The 14,545-nt window shown below is 38.5% G+C and overlaps 1 protein-coding gene across 1 annotated transcript in view; it reads left to right on the top strand.

The window, feature by feature from the left end:
* The window catches only part of Atf2 (activating transcription factor 2), an 80,028-nt gene that overhangs the window by 1,897 nt on the left and 63,586 nt on the right, over nt 1-14,545 (top strand). Inside the window, 2 exon segments of the mRNA XM_048345211.1 lie at nt 7,560-7,663; nt 14,460-14,534. Coding sequence (XP_048201168.1) covers nt 14,503-14,534 — 32 coding nt within the window. The 5' untranslated portion in view covers nt 7,560-7,663; nt 14,460-14,502.

Genomic DNA, 14,545 nt, shown 5'->3' on the forward strand with positions numbered 1-14,545 from the left:
TGATGTTATTTTGTATTAGGTGCAGTATATTATGTATTAAATACATAGACCAGAAATTCATGCATTTGGTTTTGTATTTGGAGGATTTTCTTGTTTTAAACAAATAATAGAAATGGTGTGTTAACTCCTAAGTAATTGGAGGGGTACTTTTGATTTATATTCGGGATTTGGAAGTTAGATTTGAATGTTTTTTGAAAGCAATATGGTATCCACCAAACATCTTTATGTAATAACTAGCATAAAATCTAAAAAAAAAAAAGCCTCTACTTTTTTCTGCCTAATATCTTGTATTTAAGGAAAAACTTGGGTTTTAATGACTTAGATTTACTACATGAGCCAATTAAATTGCAAGATTAGGTAAACAATCCCATTACACATGCTGGTTATACTTATTTTGTCTTTGTGTTTTTCCTTCCAGTAAGAAATATGTCTACAAACTGGTATTCCTCTGTTATTCTTATTGAATAGGAAAGATAATGTAGTTAAGTCTTTTATTGCCTAAAACCAAATTTTCACCAGAACTTCCTGTTTAAATCTCCTGAAATAAGTTATTTCAATTTACCTTTATAAAAATGATGCATGTAGTATTTGTCTGTTCCCTGCTTCACTGTGCATTGTTATAATCAGTAGCCTAATTTAACATTCTTATGTTTATCTTGAATTCACATCATCCCTTAAAGCTAAGAACTTGTCTGAGATGCTTTGGGATGCAGCGTATGTGTGTATGTGTATGTTCTGGGGGATTGAAGCTACACCTTCACCCATGCTAGACAAGGACACTACCACTGAACTCTATCCTCTCATTTTCTCAGATACTGATTTTTAATGTTGAAGTAGTAGTGATAGTAATCATATATACAGATGTGTATATTTTTGCAGTGGGTTGTAAAGCATTTGAAAACATTTTAATAAGCCAGGGTCCTGGTAGCTCACAGCTGTAATCCTAGCTACTTGGGTGGCTGAGATCTGAGGATTGCTGTTCAAAGCCAGCACAGGCAAATAAGTCTGAGAGACTCTTAACTCTGATTAACCACCAGAAAGCCAGAAGTGGAGCTGTGGCTCAAAGCGGTAGAGTATTAGCCTTGAGCAAAAAGACCTAAGGGATAGTGCCCAGGTCCTGAGTTCAAATCTCAGTACTGACAAAAACAAAAGGAAAAGCTTTTTAATAGGATGCTTTGGAATCTAGATGAATTCACCATGTCTTTATCTTAAAGAGTGCTTCAACCATTTTCACTCCAAGGAATAGGAAATACTTATGATATAATACTTGCTTATTCTTAACATTAATTAATATAAAAAGAATGGCTATTGTATAATTGATAAAATACTAAATGGACTTTATTTTAGTACTGTATATTTACCTTCACTTAAATTTATAAATATGTTTCTCAACCTAGTTTACTTAATGGAGCCCACATTTTTGCATTCTAATTTTGTAGCTTTGTTCATCCAATTCTATAGTTGTTAGTTTTTTTTCTTCTAATTTTTACTTTTTGGATTTATTGTACGCTTATTTGAGAGGATTCAAGATCAACTAATTTTTCCATGCTAATAAATAAGAGTTCTCTTTTTTTTTTTCTTTCCAGTCTTGGGGCTTGAACTCAGGGCCTGGGCTCTGTCCCTGAGCCTCTCTGTGCTCAAGGCCAGCGCTCTACCACTTGAGCCATAGTGCCATCTCCAGCCTTTTCTGTTTATGTGATTCTGAGGAATCGAACCTAGGGCTTCATGCATGCTAAGCACTAAGCCACATTCCCAACCCTCTCATGATTTTCTAATTTGTGAATATATGCTATAATTTTTATAGAATTTTAATACATAGATAAATTTTGTTTTATGTTTCTAGCATTGTATTTTCTCAGGTCATATAGCCTGGTATTAGATGTTTATTTAACAATCAGATCACTTTTTAAGCTTCCTCAACTTTAAATGACCAAGGAAAATTATTATTTTTAAGTTTTGCCATTTGAGCATTGACTTGGATATTTCTGTGCACATACCTTTTTTCATTTGAGTTGATTCAATGGGATAATAATATCAAAAGTGTCTGAGTGTTTCTGTAGATGCCAGATTTTTGCTTCTCCCCAAAAAGTTTACTGTCACACAAGTATGAATGCAGTTGCTTTGCCATTATTTTGGAGTTTGTTATTGTTAGTAAACTTTGATTGATTGGGAATTATTAATGAGAATAAATCATATTATCTAGTAGTTTTAAAACTATTTAGTTGACCATACTTTGTATTTTTCTATCCGTGTGATAAGGCAATATTACATATTTTGTATTTTCTATCATTTCCTTGACTTTTTTCTCTTATAGTTTACTGAAACTTTTGGCAGTTCACTAACAATAAGCCTAGTTAATGCCATTTTACATACTTTGTTCACTGAATGTATTATGCTAGCTATTTTTTAATTTAAGACCTACTTTCTGAACTATAGCTTTCATTTTTGGTGAAATCTTGATGTGATTCATAATGACAAATTAATTTCCATATAGATAACTCTTCAAATTAAGAATATGTGTGTATTATAGCCAATTTGGTTAGTTTTTTCTTTGATATCTTCTGTCATATAATGTGTAATCAGTGTTTTAGGATAGTTATAAGGAATCATTTATGAGCTATATTTGTATCTTAGGCAAATTAGATGTCTTCTCTGTGTCTGTTTCCTTAAAGGACAATAACAATTTTACCTCATAACCTTGTTGTAAGGATTCAAAGAATGTTTATACTAACCTTAAAATTGTATCAGAAACTTAGTAAGCACTTGGCACCTGCTGTGGTAATTACTATTGTTAAAGTTCAGAAATAATAATCTAGCACAGGTCCTCGGCATATTTATGATGTGGCTGGAAGACAGTATAGCAGCTTTGGTAGCTTTAACAACGAAGTTGGGTTTTCCCTAGGAATTTGTAATTTATGGTAGAATTTACTACCTTAGAATTTTCATAAATCCATTTGAGATAACATCAGTTTTCTGTATGTGCCTGTTTTCTCCAACTCAGACTTTCTATTTCAGTCTATGTAGTATTATACATGTATACATGTCCATATGTTGAGATGATAAAATGATGATACTGTAGTAACGTTCAGTTACCATTTTTCTTCTTGGATTAAATCAAAATGCCACAATTCTTAATATGTGTTCTCTTGAAGTACAAATTATTTAATTAAAATGATTACATTATCAATTCTCAATCCCCGTGTTGAAAATTACTGATATCTTTTTGTTTGCATGAAGGGTTTTTGCTTGTTCTTTTTTTGTAGTATTGAGGTTTGAACATAGTACCTTGCACTTGGTAGGTAAGCCTTCTGCCGCTTGAGCCATATCCATAGGCCTTTTTTCTTCAGCCATTTTTCAGATAGGCTTTTTGCCCAGGTCTGTCCTAGCTATGTCCAGTCTAGGACCAAAGGCCTTCTACTTCCACCTCCTATAGAGTTTATATTAACAGGTGCACACCACCACACCAGGATTGAGATAGGTTCTTCCTAACTTCTTGGTCTATACTTGAACCACAACCCTCCTAACTCTGCAGGGACTATAGGCATAAGCCACAATGCTCAAACGTTAAATTTTAAAGATGGTTGAAATACAGAAGATAGATTAAAGGTTATTTCCTATAGTAATAATAGTTTGTTCTTTCACTTACTTGAACATCTCCATACTTTGTGAGGGGGAAAATAGGTGAGCTTACCAGTGTTGTAATAGGAATTATACTCTATAGTGGGGTAAGCTAATGTGATAAATAACTCTGTAGTTTATTTTATTTGTACCCTTTTTGTAATGAAAAGGTAGTGTTGTAATCATTATTATGTTTTTACTCTTATAAAAAAATTTTTTGTGAGGCAGCATTGAGTGTGTTTTACTTATCTACTTCGAACAGAAGTAATGCTGTTGTTTTATCTCATTATAGTTATCAACTCTAAAATGACTTTATTAGTAAAACTTACACTACCACTATTTTTTTTTTGCGGGGGCGGGGGGAATAGGTACTGGGTTTTAAACGCAAGCCTCATTGCTTTCACTTGGCTCTTCTGCTCACTGCTGGAACTCTACCACTTGAGTCACCCTTTCAGGCCAGCTTATTTGCTAGCTAATTTGAAAGTCTTGAGGACTTTTCTGCCATCACTGGGAAGAATGATAGTAAAATCATAGTATTTAAGTTTCCCTAATAAGAAACTCAAAAATATTTTATAAAGTGGTAAAATGTGATTAAGTCATGGCTATAGGTTTTCAAACTCATGGATTTAGCTTTGTCAATAGGACAATATTACTGTTCCCAAGATGAGTTCTAGGATTATTATTTGTATTTTATGGTACCTGACTAAGATATAAAAAGATATAAAAATTAAAACACAACAATTCTATTAGTTTCTGCTACCTTGTCCATCTTCCTGGTACTCAAAAATATTTGCTCACTATAATTATGTTCTGTTTCTTTCTCAGAGATTACCAAACTCATAGCATCTGGAGATAATATAAATTTATTATCACAGGATTTTGTTGTTTTGATTTTTTTGTAAGTCAGGTGGGTTCATCTTGAGTCTTCTGCTTGGGGCTTTGTATTTTTTTTTTCTAAGAACATGAAAATTGCATCTTGTGATGTATACATTGTGTCATTTAAAAATCAGATTAAACATCTCTGTCTCCTTGATCATTTATCATTTCTTCATATTGAAAACATTCAAAATCCTCCTATCTTTTTTGAAATATACAGTACATATTTGTTATCTATGGTTACTCCACTATGCAGTACCACACCAGAGCTGCTTACTTCTGACTGTAACTTAATACCTCTGATCAACCTTTTCCTCTCACCCCGCTCTTTCTAGTCTCTAGCAGTTAACAGTGCATTCTCACTTTCTGTGATTTCAGGTTGTTGTTTTTTTAACTTTACATATGAATAAGATCTTACAGTGCTTGTCTTTTTGTGCCTGGCTTATTTCAGTTAACATAACTGATCTCTAGTTCCATTCACATTTGCATGAGTAACAGTATTTCTTTTTGTGCTTAGGGTCTTAGAAAGGCAAAACCAATGTGTTGGTGGTACTGTACTCCTTTTTAGAATCTCTGGGGAAGAATCCACTTGCAAGTTCATTCAGGTTGTTGACTTTGTAGTTGTACAACTGGCATCCCTCTTCCCTTTGTCTTTATCATCCAAATGCTGCTTTTTGCTGTAGAATCTAAAATGCTTTCCCTGTGGCCACCTCTAGTAATGGAAGGTCAAGTCCTTCTCATGCTTTTGACCTGTCTGATTTTCTTTTCTGACTGAATCTCTGGCCCTGGTAGAGAAAGTACTGTGTTCTAGATTAAGCCTACCTGGTAGCCAGTGGTCTCCATTTTATGATCTGTATTCTTTGTACATCTAAAGAGTTTCACATGGAATGTTGCTTACCTATAAGTTCACAGGTTCCAAAAACTAGAGCACAGACATATTGAGAGGGACCATTCTACATACTTTCCTGAAAATAAACTTGGTAAACATTTTGCATGTTTCTAGTTGATGCCTAAATTTTCATCATAATTTTAAATAAGTAATATTTGGCTTTTCTAGCTCTGGATACTCTGTGTGTGTGTGTGTGTGTGTGTGTGTGTGTGTGTGTACTTATACATACAAATAAACTGCTTTCTAACAAATAAAAATTTAACTTTCCAAAATTTCTTCAGTCTCCTGGTACTCCCTCTTAGGACAGTATATTTTTAATACTATTTCAAGAATGAAAAAAACCATTATTGTCATTGTTCCTATAATCACACTGTACAGTATATCTGAATTCAAAACATTCTTGTACATAAAACAGACATTGTTAAAGTCAGGCTTTGTTTTTAGCAGAAACACAAAGAGAATTAACCTGAGGGTTAATGGCACCTTGATTAATGGAGAGCTTAAGATATTCTCTAGATCCTTTTGTTCTGTGAAAAATTTTGAAGCCTGAAACTACGCATTCAAGTAACATTTGGAATCCATGTAAAGTGAATGGAGCATGATAATGAGAACTCTAGGAAAGTAGATTATTTTTAGGAAAGCAAAGGAAAGTTGAAAACATAGATGCTCAAGTATCCCTTGGAAAGCCTTTGTGTATCTTCATTTCTACATACCTGTGTTTGCTGCCACTTCCTAAGTCTGTCCTACCTCTGCTGAGCTCCTGTTCTCTTTTAAGGACTGAGGCCAGTTTTTCTTAACTATACAGGATTGCCCTTCAGTGTGCTAGATGCTTCTGAGTTATGCCCAGGAAAGGATTGATTCCTAACAGAGATGCCTTTTGGACCTGTGGCACAACATTTGCCACTTCCCAGAATGCTTATATAGTGTGGACCCTCTGTAGAGGAAGCTCCTGCCCCTGCTATTGGGATAGTTAGGTCCATTATAAAAAATACACAGTGGGTAGTATAGTAGGGTAAAGGAGTGATTCCTTTCATTTGTGGCAAAAGTGTTTCCTAGTCTCTCTGTTAATTTTGGCCACGTGACTAAGTTCTAGCCCATAAAATGTGAGTAGAAGCTTTTTCTAAAGATTTCTGAAGTTTCCTTAAAGGGAGGCTGTTGCTAGTCTTTTCCTCTTGACATCTGGTCACCAGATATGTACACTACAGTTTGAGTTATTTTAAAATTTCCCATGAAAGGGAAGCTACCTGTTGCAAGTGAAAAACAACAAAATAGAAGGAAGAACCCTAGTTCTTAATGATCATTAAAGATCATAGATCTGAACTGCCCTTGTACACACATAAGAGTTAAACTTCTAAATAGTTCAGGCCATTGTTTCAGTTTTATGCCATTAACAGCAGAATCTAATCCTAACATATGCACATTAAAAAGTCAGGTAGGAGCCATGTGCCAATGGCTAATGCCTATAATCCTAGCTAGTCAGGAAGCTGAGATCTGAGGATTGTGGTTCAAAGCCAGTTTGAGCAGGAAAGTCCATGGGACTTTCTAAGCACACACACAAATAAAGACCAGGAGTGTAGCTGTGGCGTGACTGGTAGAGCACTAGCCTTACAAAAGCTCAAGTGCAAGCCCCAAGACCAGCACTAAAAAAAAAAGTCATGTAGGATTGGGTGTCTCTGTCTCTCATGGATTTTATTGTTCAGTACTAACACAGGAAAAACTGCTAGTCTTCACTCTGAAGATGCTTAGATTCAGTACTGCCATTTCACCTATTATCTATTCTTTCTGCCCTCAGGTTTATTACGATTTTTTAAGAAGCATTTTCTCATCTTCCATGGTTCTTGTTCTATTATGTCTGATATAGCAGTTTCAAGGGTGACCGTAGTAAGTGGCCACAGGATGAATGTCCCTGAAACCTTGAAGATTTGGGGGAAAAGAACTTGAGTTTTATATTGAATAATATTAATGGAAGGCAAAATTCAAATGGTATCTTTTAAGTGTAAAATAATTTTAAAAACTTTTGTATTCATTATCTGACTTATATAACTCCTCTGTAACTTTATAGTCACAATAAAACATTAAAGACATTTTTACTAGGAGTTGAACTGCATAAGGCTATTTTTTTTTTCAGATTCTACAGGGTAACAAATTCACTCTTTTCTGCTTCTCTTTTCCATAGGGTTACTAAATGGAAACTTGAAGTACTGTATACATGGTAAGAGCTGAGAGATACTTCGCAGCAGAGTGAATAAAGCACATGGCCCACAAGCTAGAAAGGTAAAGGTAAAAGATGATAAGCTTATAATGTAAAGTTTTGTTTTGTTTTGTTTTGTTTTGTTTTGACTGTTCCTCAGACATTACTTGTGAGAAACACACTCAACCTGTCCAAGCTCAATGAATGGACTTGGAGACATAAAATATAGCAAAAACGAGACTTTAATTGTTAATGATGATCTTGCAAGATCTGATGTCTAGTGGGCAGAGATACCCAGAGTAGTTACAGCATTCATTTTACCCTCCTAGTGCACAGGCTCCTTCTCTGATTATTCACTGGCTAAGTACTAGGTGACATCTTCCCAGAAGTCTTTCAAGTTTCATTATTTTCTACTAACTGATTTTAACATGCCTCTCTTAGGACTGGTTAAATTTTACCAAGCAGGCCTTGGTTACATCCACTTTTCTCCTGTAATAAGATACTGTGCAGGTAAAAGTATGCTTAGAACAGTCTTACTATATTGGTAACTTTAGCAGAGCATGTGTAGAGCATGGTAGGCCCCTTACATGTACCGGTGCTTAAAACAGCTTTGTGAAGTAGAGGGCATCCCATTTTATAAGGGGGAAATTGGAGTTTAATGAGATTTAGAACTTTGCACAAGATTTTATATCCCACAAGTGGCCCAGCCAAGCTTTGAACACATTTGGCTATGTTATGAACCTTCAGGATAGTAATGGAGCTTACATTTGCTAATCAAGCATTCAATTCAGTCCTCCTTTCCTTATAATCCTTAGGTAAGAATCAACATTATTGAATACAGTTACCCACCTTGGAAATGTTACTAGATTTAAGAGGTTTTATCTGACAGATAAAATTTTAGTTCCCTTTTCTCTCTAATCTCATCTCCTGTTAAAACCTACTGTGGGTGCTCTAAAACATAGCAATACAGAAAGCTTAGAAAAGATCATTTCAGTTTGGGTTGTGGGGAAACTGTCACAGAGGAAATACCATTTGAACTGGGCCCTAAATTGAACCTTAACTGTATAAAGAAGAAAGACATATTTGTGATATGCAAATTGAGGGTCTTTTCAAAGGATGGTATATAGCCTGATATTGTTAAATGGAGCATTGAAAGTAGCATTGAGCTCCATGAAGGCAGATACCTATTTAATTCATCACTGTTTGCATAGCATCTAGACTAATGCCAAGCACAAGATAAGTTTGCTTGTTCTCTCTCTCTCTCTCACTCTCTCTCTCATTTTTGTGAGTACATTTGTACATGTGTGCGTGTGCATACATGCTGATACGTGGCCTCACTTTTGCTAGGCTTTTGCTCTTACAGATGGTGCCTACCACTTGAGTTATGCCTTCAGTTGCTTTTTACTGATTAACTGGAGATGAGAATCTTGGGGATTTTTCTGCCCCTTGAACTGAGATCCTTAGATCTCAGCCAACTGAGTAACTATAATTATGGGTGTGAACCATTAGCTCCTGCCTCAAACTATTTTTTGTTAGAAGAAAAGGAAGAGCTTTGAAGCCACTAGACCATGAGAGAAAAGGATAACAGTGTTACAAGAGTTAGAGAGATACCAAAGAAGCTAACCCCTTAAGTTTTATCTAGAACCCTCACTGATGTTCCTTATGACAGTGATCTTCCTAGCTTGCCTCAGAGAGAGGTGTGGTTTCTATCTCTAGTCATGCACTTCTCCAATAACTTGTAGCATAACATAACCTTCTCGGCCACTGTTATAAAGCATATTTCCATCTTTGTTGTGAAAAGAACATTGTTGTGCCAAGTCGCAAGACCACCCCCAAGAAGACCACCGAGATTCAGACACTCCGAAATGCAAAAGCAAGGCAAGGTTTTATTTAACGAGCTGCCAACTCGGGCCTCGTCCTACCCACCGACACAGCGGAGGTTAGGAGGGAGCCTCGAGCTGTGATTACACAGGGCTTATAAAGGCAAAGAACAAGGTTACAACAATCAGCTGTGCAAGCAAGATTAGAACACAGGTACAAATCTGATTGGCTCAGGGTTCGATTCTAAAATGGGGTTCACGTGGTGGGGCCTGACTTCAAAGTCTGGCACCTCATTTCCCCCTTTTTCTTTTTGGTACCTTGGGAGCCAATCATGGCTCCATTCTGTCCATTTCAATGGCTTGCATGTCTAGGGGATGATACAGAGGTAAGGCATGGGCCAGTAGGGCCAAAAGTAGTATCCGAAAATAACTCTGGTCCCTCGGTTTTAAAGGGGGGTTGATGGGTGAAGATCATCCATCTTCTGTAATTTCTTCAGGCTGACTCAGGGGCGTTGACCTTACCTAGCCAGGAACCTATAACCTTAGTCTACTTTACCAAGGGACTGCAGGATTCACCTCACTTTGGAGTGAGCTGCCAAAATAACATTAACACTAGCCAGGGTAATAAGGAAAGAAGGCAAAAAGAAAATTATAACAATATTCAGTCTAACTTTCTTTTCTTGAGGCGAAGGTGAAGCGGCTGAGTTGGGTGCTTGGAGACCTCCCATGTTCCACCACAGTAGTTGTCATCCAGGGCAAAGGGGTCAGCTGGCCTGGCGTGGAAGCAATGAACCCAAGTGGCGATGCCGTCTAGGGTCCCTTCCACCGTGGTTCTAAGGAGTTTAGTCTCCTGGGTAGGATTTCTTTCAGGATCTTCTTAGCCACTACATTCGCAGTCTCATGCTTTGTTGGATAGACTTCAACCCATCCTGAAAAGGTGTCTACAAAAACTAGCAAATATTTGTAATTTCTGTCAAATCTACTTCCCAATACACGCCTGGCCTATTCCCACAGAGGCGAGCTCCTTTAGTAATCTGTTGATTGGGGGCATTGGTAAGCTGACAGATCTTGCAATTTTTAACAATATACCTTTGCAGGCCTTTAACAGATCTCAATAAGGACACAATCTCAGGTCTACAAGCTTTCTTTACTAAACAGATGTATGAGCTTAAAATTCTCACTGCCAGTCAGGGCTTTGAGTAAATGCGGGGGGTGAGATTTTAATCTATCCTCTCATTTGACAAACTTACCCTTACTAACCACTATCACAGATGACTGGCAAATTCCTGCCCAGTAGACAGACATGGGCATTGGAAAGGCATGCTTATGAACTATTCTTCTAGGACTTCCCGGCTTTAACTTTTGAAAGGCCAACAGTAGTGACTCTAGGATCTGACACCATCTCTGCCATCCAAGCAGTGGCTTACTGCCTCTGGATGCTCCATCACTTTTGTCCCAGGAGGAGTGACTTTCGACTTGGACTCAGGGCCTGAGTGCTGTCCCTCAGCTCTCCAGCTCAAGACTAGCACCGTACCACTTTTGAGCTCCACACTACTCCATTCCCAGCACTCTGCTGGCTGATTAGAGACAAGCCTCTCACAGGGACCTTTCTTTGCCCGGGCTGGCTTCGAACCACAGATTCAGATCAATGAGTCTTATAAGGGGCCACTTTACTCCAATTATAAGCAACAAGGTGGTCCACACAGAAGTAGTTTTTAAGCATGCTCTCTTACCTGGAACTTATTAAGGGTCAGTATTAGATCTTGACAAACTTGTAGGAATCACCTGTGCTTCTCTGTGGGCCTGCTGGAAACTGTTACAAAAAAACCTACAAAGAAGCTGGAATGGCAATTAAACATTTTGGTAGCCATAATTCTCCTTTTCTCACTTTGCAATAATTATTTAGGACAATTTTACTTCCAAATTTCTTCCAAAAGGCTACAAAAACAAAACAATTAATACAAAAGGAGGAAAACACACAGGCCTAAGAAAAGTTACGAGTTGGAGATCTCCCAAGCTGGCCCACAACCTCCTACAAGGGTGCAGAAGGAATGGACCCGAGTTGGCCCACAACCTCCTGTAAGAAGGAGTGGACCCGAGTTGGCCCACAACCTCCTGCAAGGGTGCAGAAGGAGTGGACCCGAGTTACGAGTTGGAGATCTCCCAAGTTGGCCCACAACCTCCTGCCAGGGTACGGGAGGAGTGGACCCAAGTTGGCCCACAACCTCCTGCCAGATAAGCAGAAGGAGCAGACCCAAGTACAAGGTGGGCGGGTTGAGTCTCGTTTAGGAGGTCCTCCTGGTCAGTTCCGGCCAAAAACCAAACTGACTCGCGCCCTACAAGCAAAAGCAAAACAGACAAATTACAGGACAAGACAAATGAACAGTGCTGTTTTCTTACCTTCGGAGTCTGGGATCTCGGGGTCTCTGGGGCTATCCCGGACGAGCCCCCAAATGTTGTGCCAAGTCGCAAGACCACCCCCAAGAAGACCACCGAGATTCAGACACTCCGAAATGCAAAAGCAAGGCAAGGTTTTATTTAACGAGCTGCCAACTCGGGCCTCGTCCTACCCACCGACACAGCGGAGGTTAGGAGGGAGCCTCGAGCTGTGATTACACAGGGCTTATAAAGGCAAAGAACAAGGTTACAACAATCAGCTGTGCAAGCAAGATTAGAACACAGGTACAAATCTGATTGGCTCAGGGTTCGATTCTAAAATGGGGTTCACGTGGTGGGGCCTGACTTCAAAGTCTGGCACCTCACATAATCCTGGATTTAGAGGCTTGAGCCTCAGTGAAATCATCAAATATTATTTTAACTTTATATTCTTAACTAATCTGATAGACTGAAAGTTTTTTAGGCACAGCCAAACAAGTACTTGTTACTACTTTTCACCTTTGTGTCTGTGTATAAATTTTTCTTGAACTAAACCTAGTGAGGGACTATTTTAGGTAGTTGAATTATCTCTAATAAGTTTCTTCCCCTCACTGAGCTCACATTCTACAGGCAATGTTAAAACATGATTTGTACAGATTTCCTTTAAATTATCTTAGTGTACTTTTCCCTCTCATCACAGGCAGCATTGAATAGTTGGATATAATGGAAAAATGGAATCCTTCCAGATGCAAGTTTGTATGAGCAAGGGAAGAAACTTTATTCTTCCTATCTCTTAAACAGTGGACTTTATTCTAAGGCTCAGAATTAGTTACACATTTCTGCACAGGAATCATCTAATTTTTCTAAGACATTCTTGAAAAGACATTTGTAAGTAAAAGTATGAAAAATACAACTTTTTTCTATTACCGTGTGCTTATTTGGATGAGAATACAGTTTACCACCAGATGGAATTTCAGTAAATACAAGGTAAAGTATTGGCAGAGTTTAAAAATAGCCCACTGGCCTTGCTGGTTTTAGTGTGCTGTATTTGTATTGTTCTTAAAATAATATCAAATAATCAAATTGTACAGTTAAAAAAGAAGTAGTTGTTTATTTACATTAAGTACATTCTGGAACCCATTAATTTTGATGAATTACGCTGAGATTCTGACCACCACTGAATTATAGTTAAAATATTTCTGAGCAGATCTTGGTTTTCTTTTAATCTGACCCTCCCCCCTGCCCCGACCTGGTTTTGCTATGTATCTCAAACTGGCCTCAACCAGGCTATGTAGCCTAGGCTGGCCTTTAATGAGAGTCCTCTTGCTTCAGCTTTCCTAGTGCTGGATTAGAGGTACTACACCATCTTCGATTTTGTTTCTCTTGTCTTCAAAGTAGAAACTTTTATTCCTTTAATGGTTTCTCTTAATTGTATCAGTAGGAAATAAATAAAATTTTTTGTCTTAACTATCATGGAGGTTTCATATTTTAGGAGCAATATACTACCATTATACCCCCTACTGGGGTATAATGGTAGAGCTGGGCACCAGTGGCTCATGTCTATTATCCTAGCTACTCAGGAGGCTGAGATCTAAGGATCATGAGGCAGCTAGCTGAGGCATGAAAGTCTCTGAGAGTTACCTCCATTTAACCACTAGAAACCCACAAGTGACATTCTGGTTCAAAGGGGTAGCAGTGCTAGCCTGTAGTGAAAAAGCTCAGGGACAGCACCCAGGCCCTGAGTTTAAGCCCCATGATCAACAACTACAAAAAATTCTTAGCAGTGACTCACACCTATAATTCCAGCTACCTGGGAGGCTAAGATCCATAGTTCTAGGCCAATGTGGGCCGAATATGTGCAAGACTCCATTCCCAAAATAAAATAAAATTGAGAGTTGGCTTTGTGGCTCAAGTAGTGGAACCAGCCAAGCAAACAAGCTGATGAAGCTTAAGGTCCTAATTTCAAAACCCCAGTACTGGCAAGACAAAAAAGTTAGTTCTTGTCGGGCTTAATTTTACATCCCCACTGGGGAGACGCCAAGCCTCCAATTGTGGGGGACAGTCAGCTCTTCGCACTTTTCCCGCCGGCAGGAGGACAGAGCATGTCCCTGTCAGGCTAAGCTGAGAAGAGTTAGGGCTGCCGAAATCCCCGTGTATCCCCAGCCCCCCTTAAGTTTAAGAGACGACACTCACACGGAGATCCCGGGGGAGCCGCCGGATGGTCTGCTGGCTTCCCAAGGATTTTATTCAAGGGAAGGGTTTATATAACAGTAATGGCGGCAGGAAGAGGAGGGACTAACTGGGTATTAACAATTGGCTAGTGAACTGTCCATCACGGTGATGTCATGGAACTTCCTCTATGGGTGGATACCACAGCCCCCCAAAGACCGGGCTTCTGGGGTGTCCTGCGCCATGGTGGCACACATGCTCGCAGAGAGGGTGGGGCTGGTTTGGCATCTCTTCCGGTTTTGGACCTGGAAGGAGATGGGAGGGGCTAGCAGCCAAGCAGCCCCTGGGTGGGAAAGGGGCCTGTCTCTTAGGTATAGGCAGACCCTCACAAGTTCTCAATAGTATCTGAAATTTTGGATATGGTAGTATCACAGCGTAATCTGAATGCTTTTATTTTATTTTATTTATTTTAAGAAGTGTTTTAAAGCTATTTTTAATGGTGTGAAACTTTGTTTTTCAGTGTCCTTGCCATGAAAAGGAGGACGTGATAAGTTGTTCAACTTATGAAATTAAAGTTACATGCGAATTCTGCCAGGTATGTAGACA

Source organism: Perognathus longimembris, chromosome 4 (assembly GCF_023159225.1).
Source record: "Perognathus longimembris pacificus isolate PPM17 chromosome 4, ASM2315922v1, whole genome shotgun sequence".
Lineage (NCBI taxonomy): Eukaryota > Metazoa > Chordata > Mammalia > Rodentia > Heteromyidae > Perognathus > Perognathus longimembris.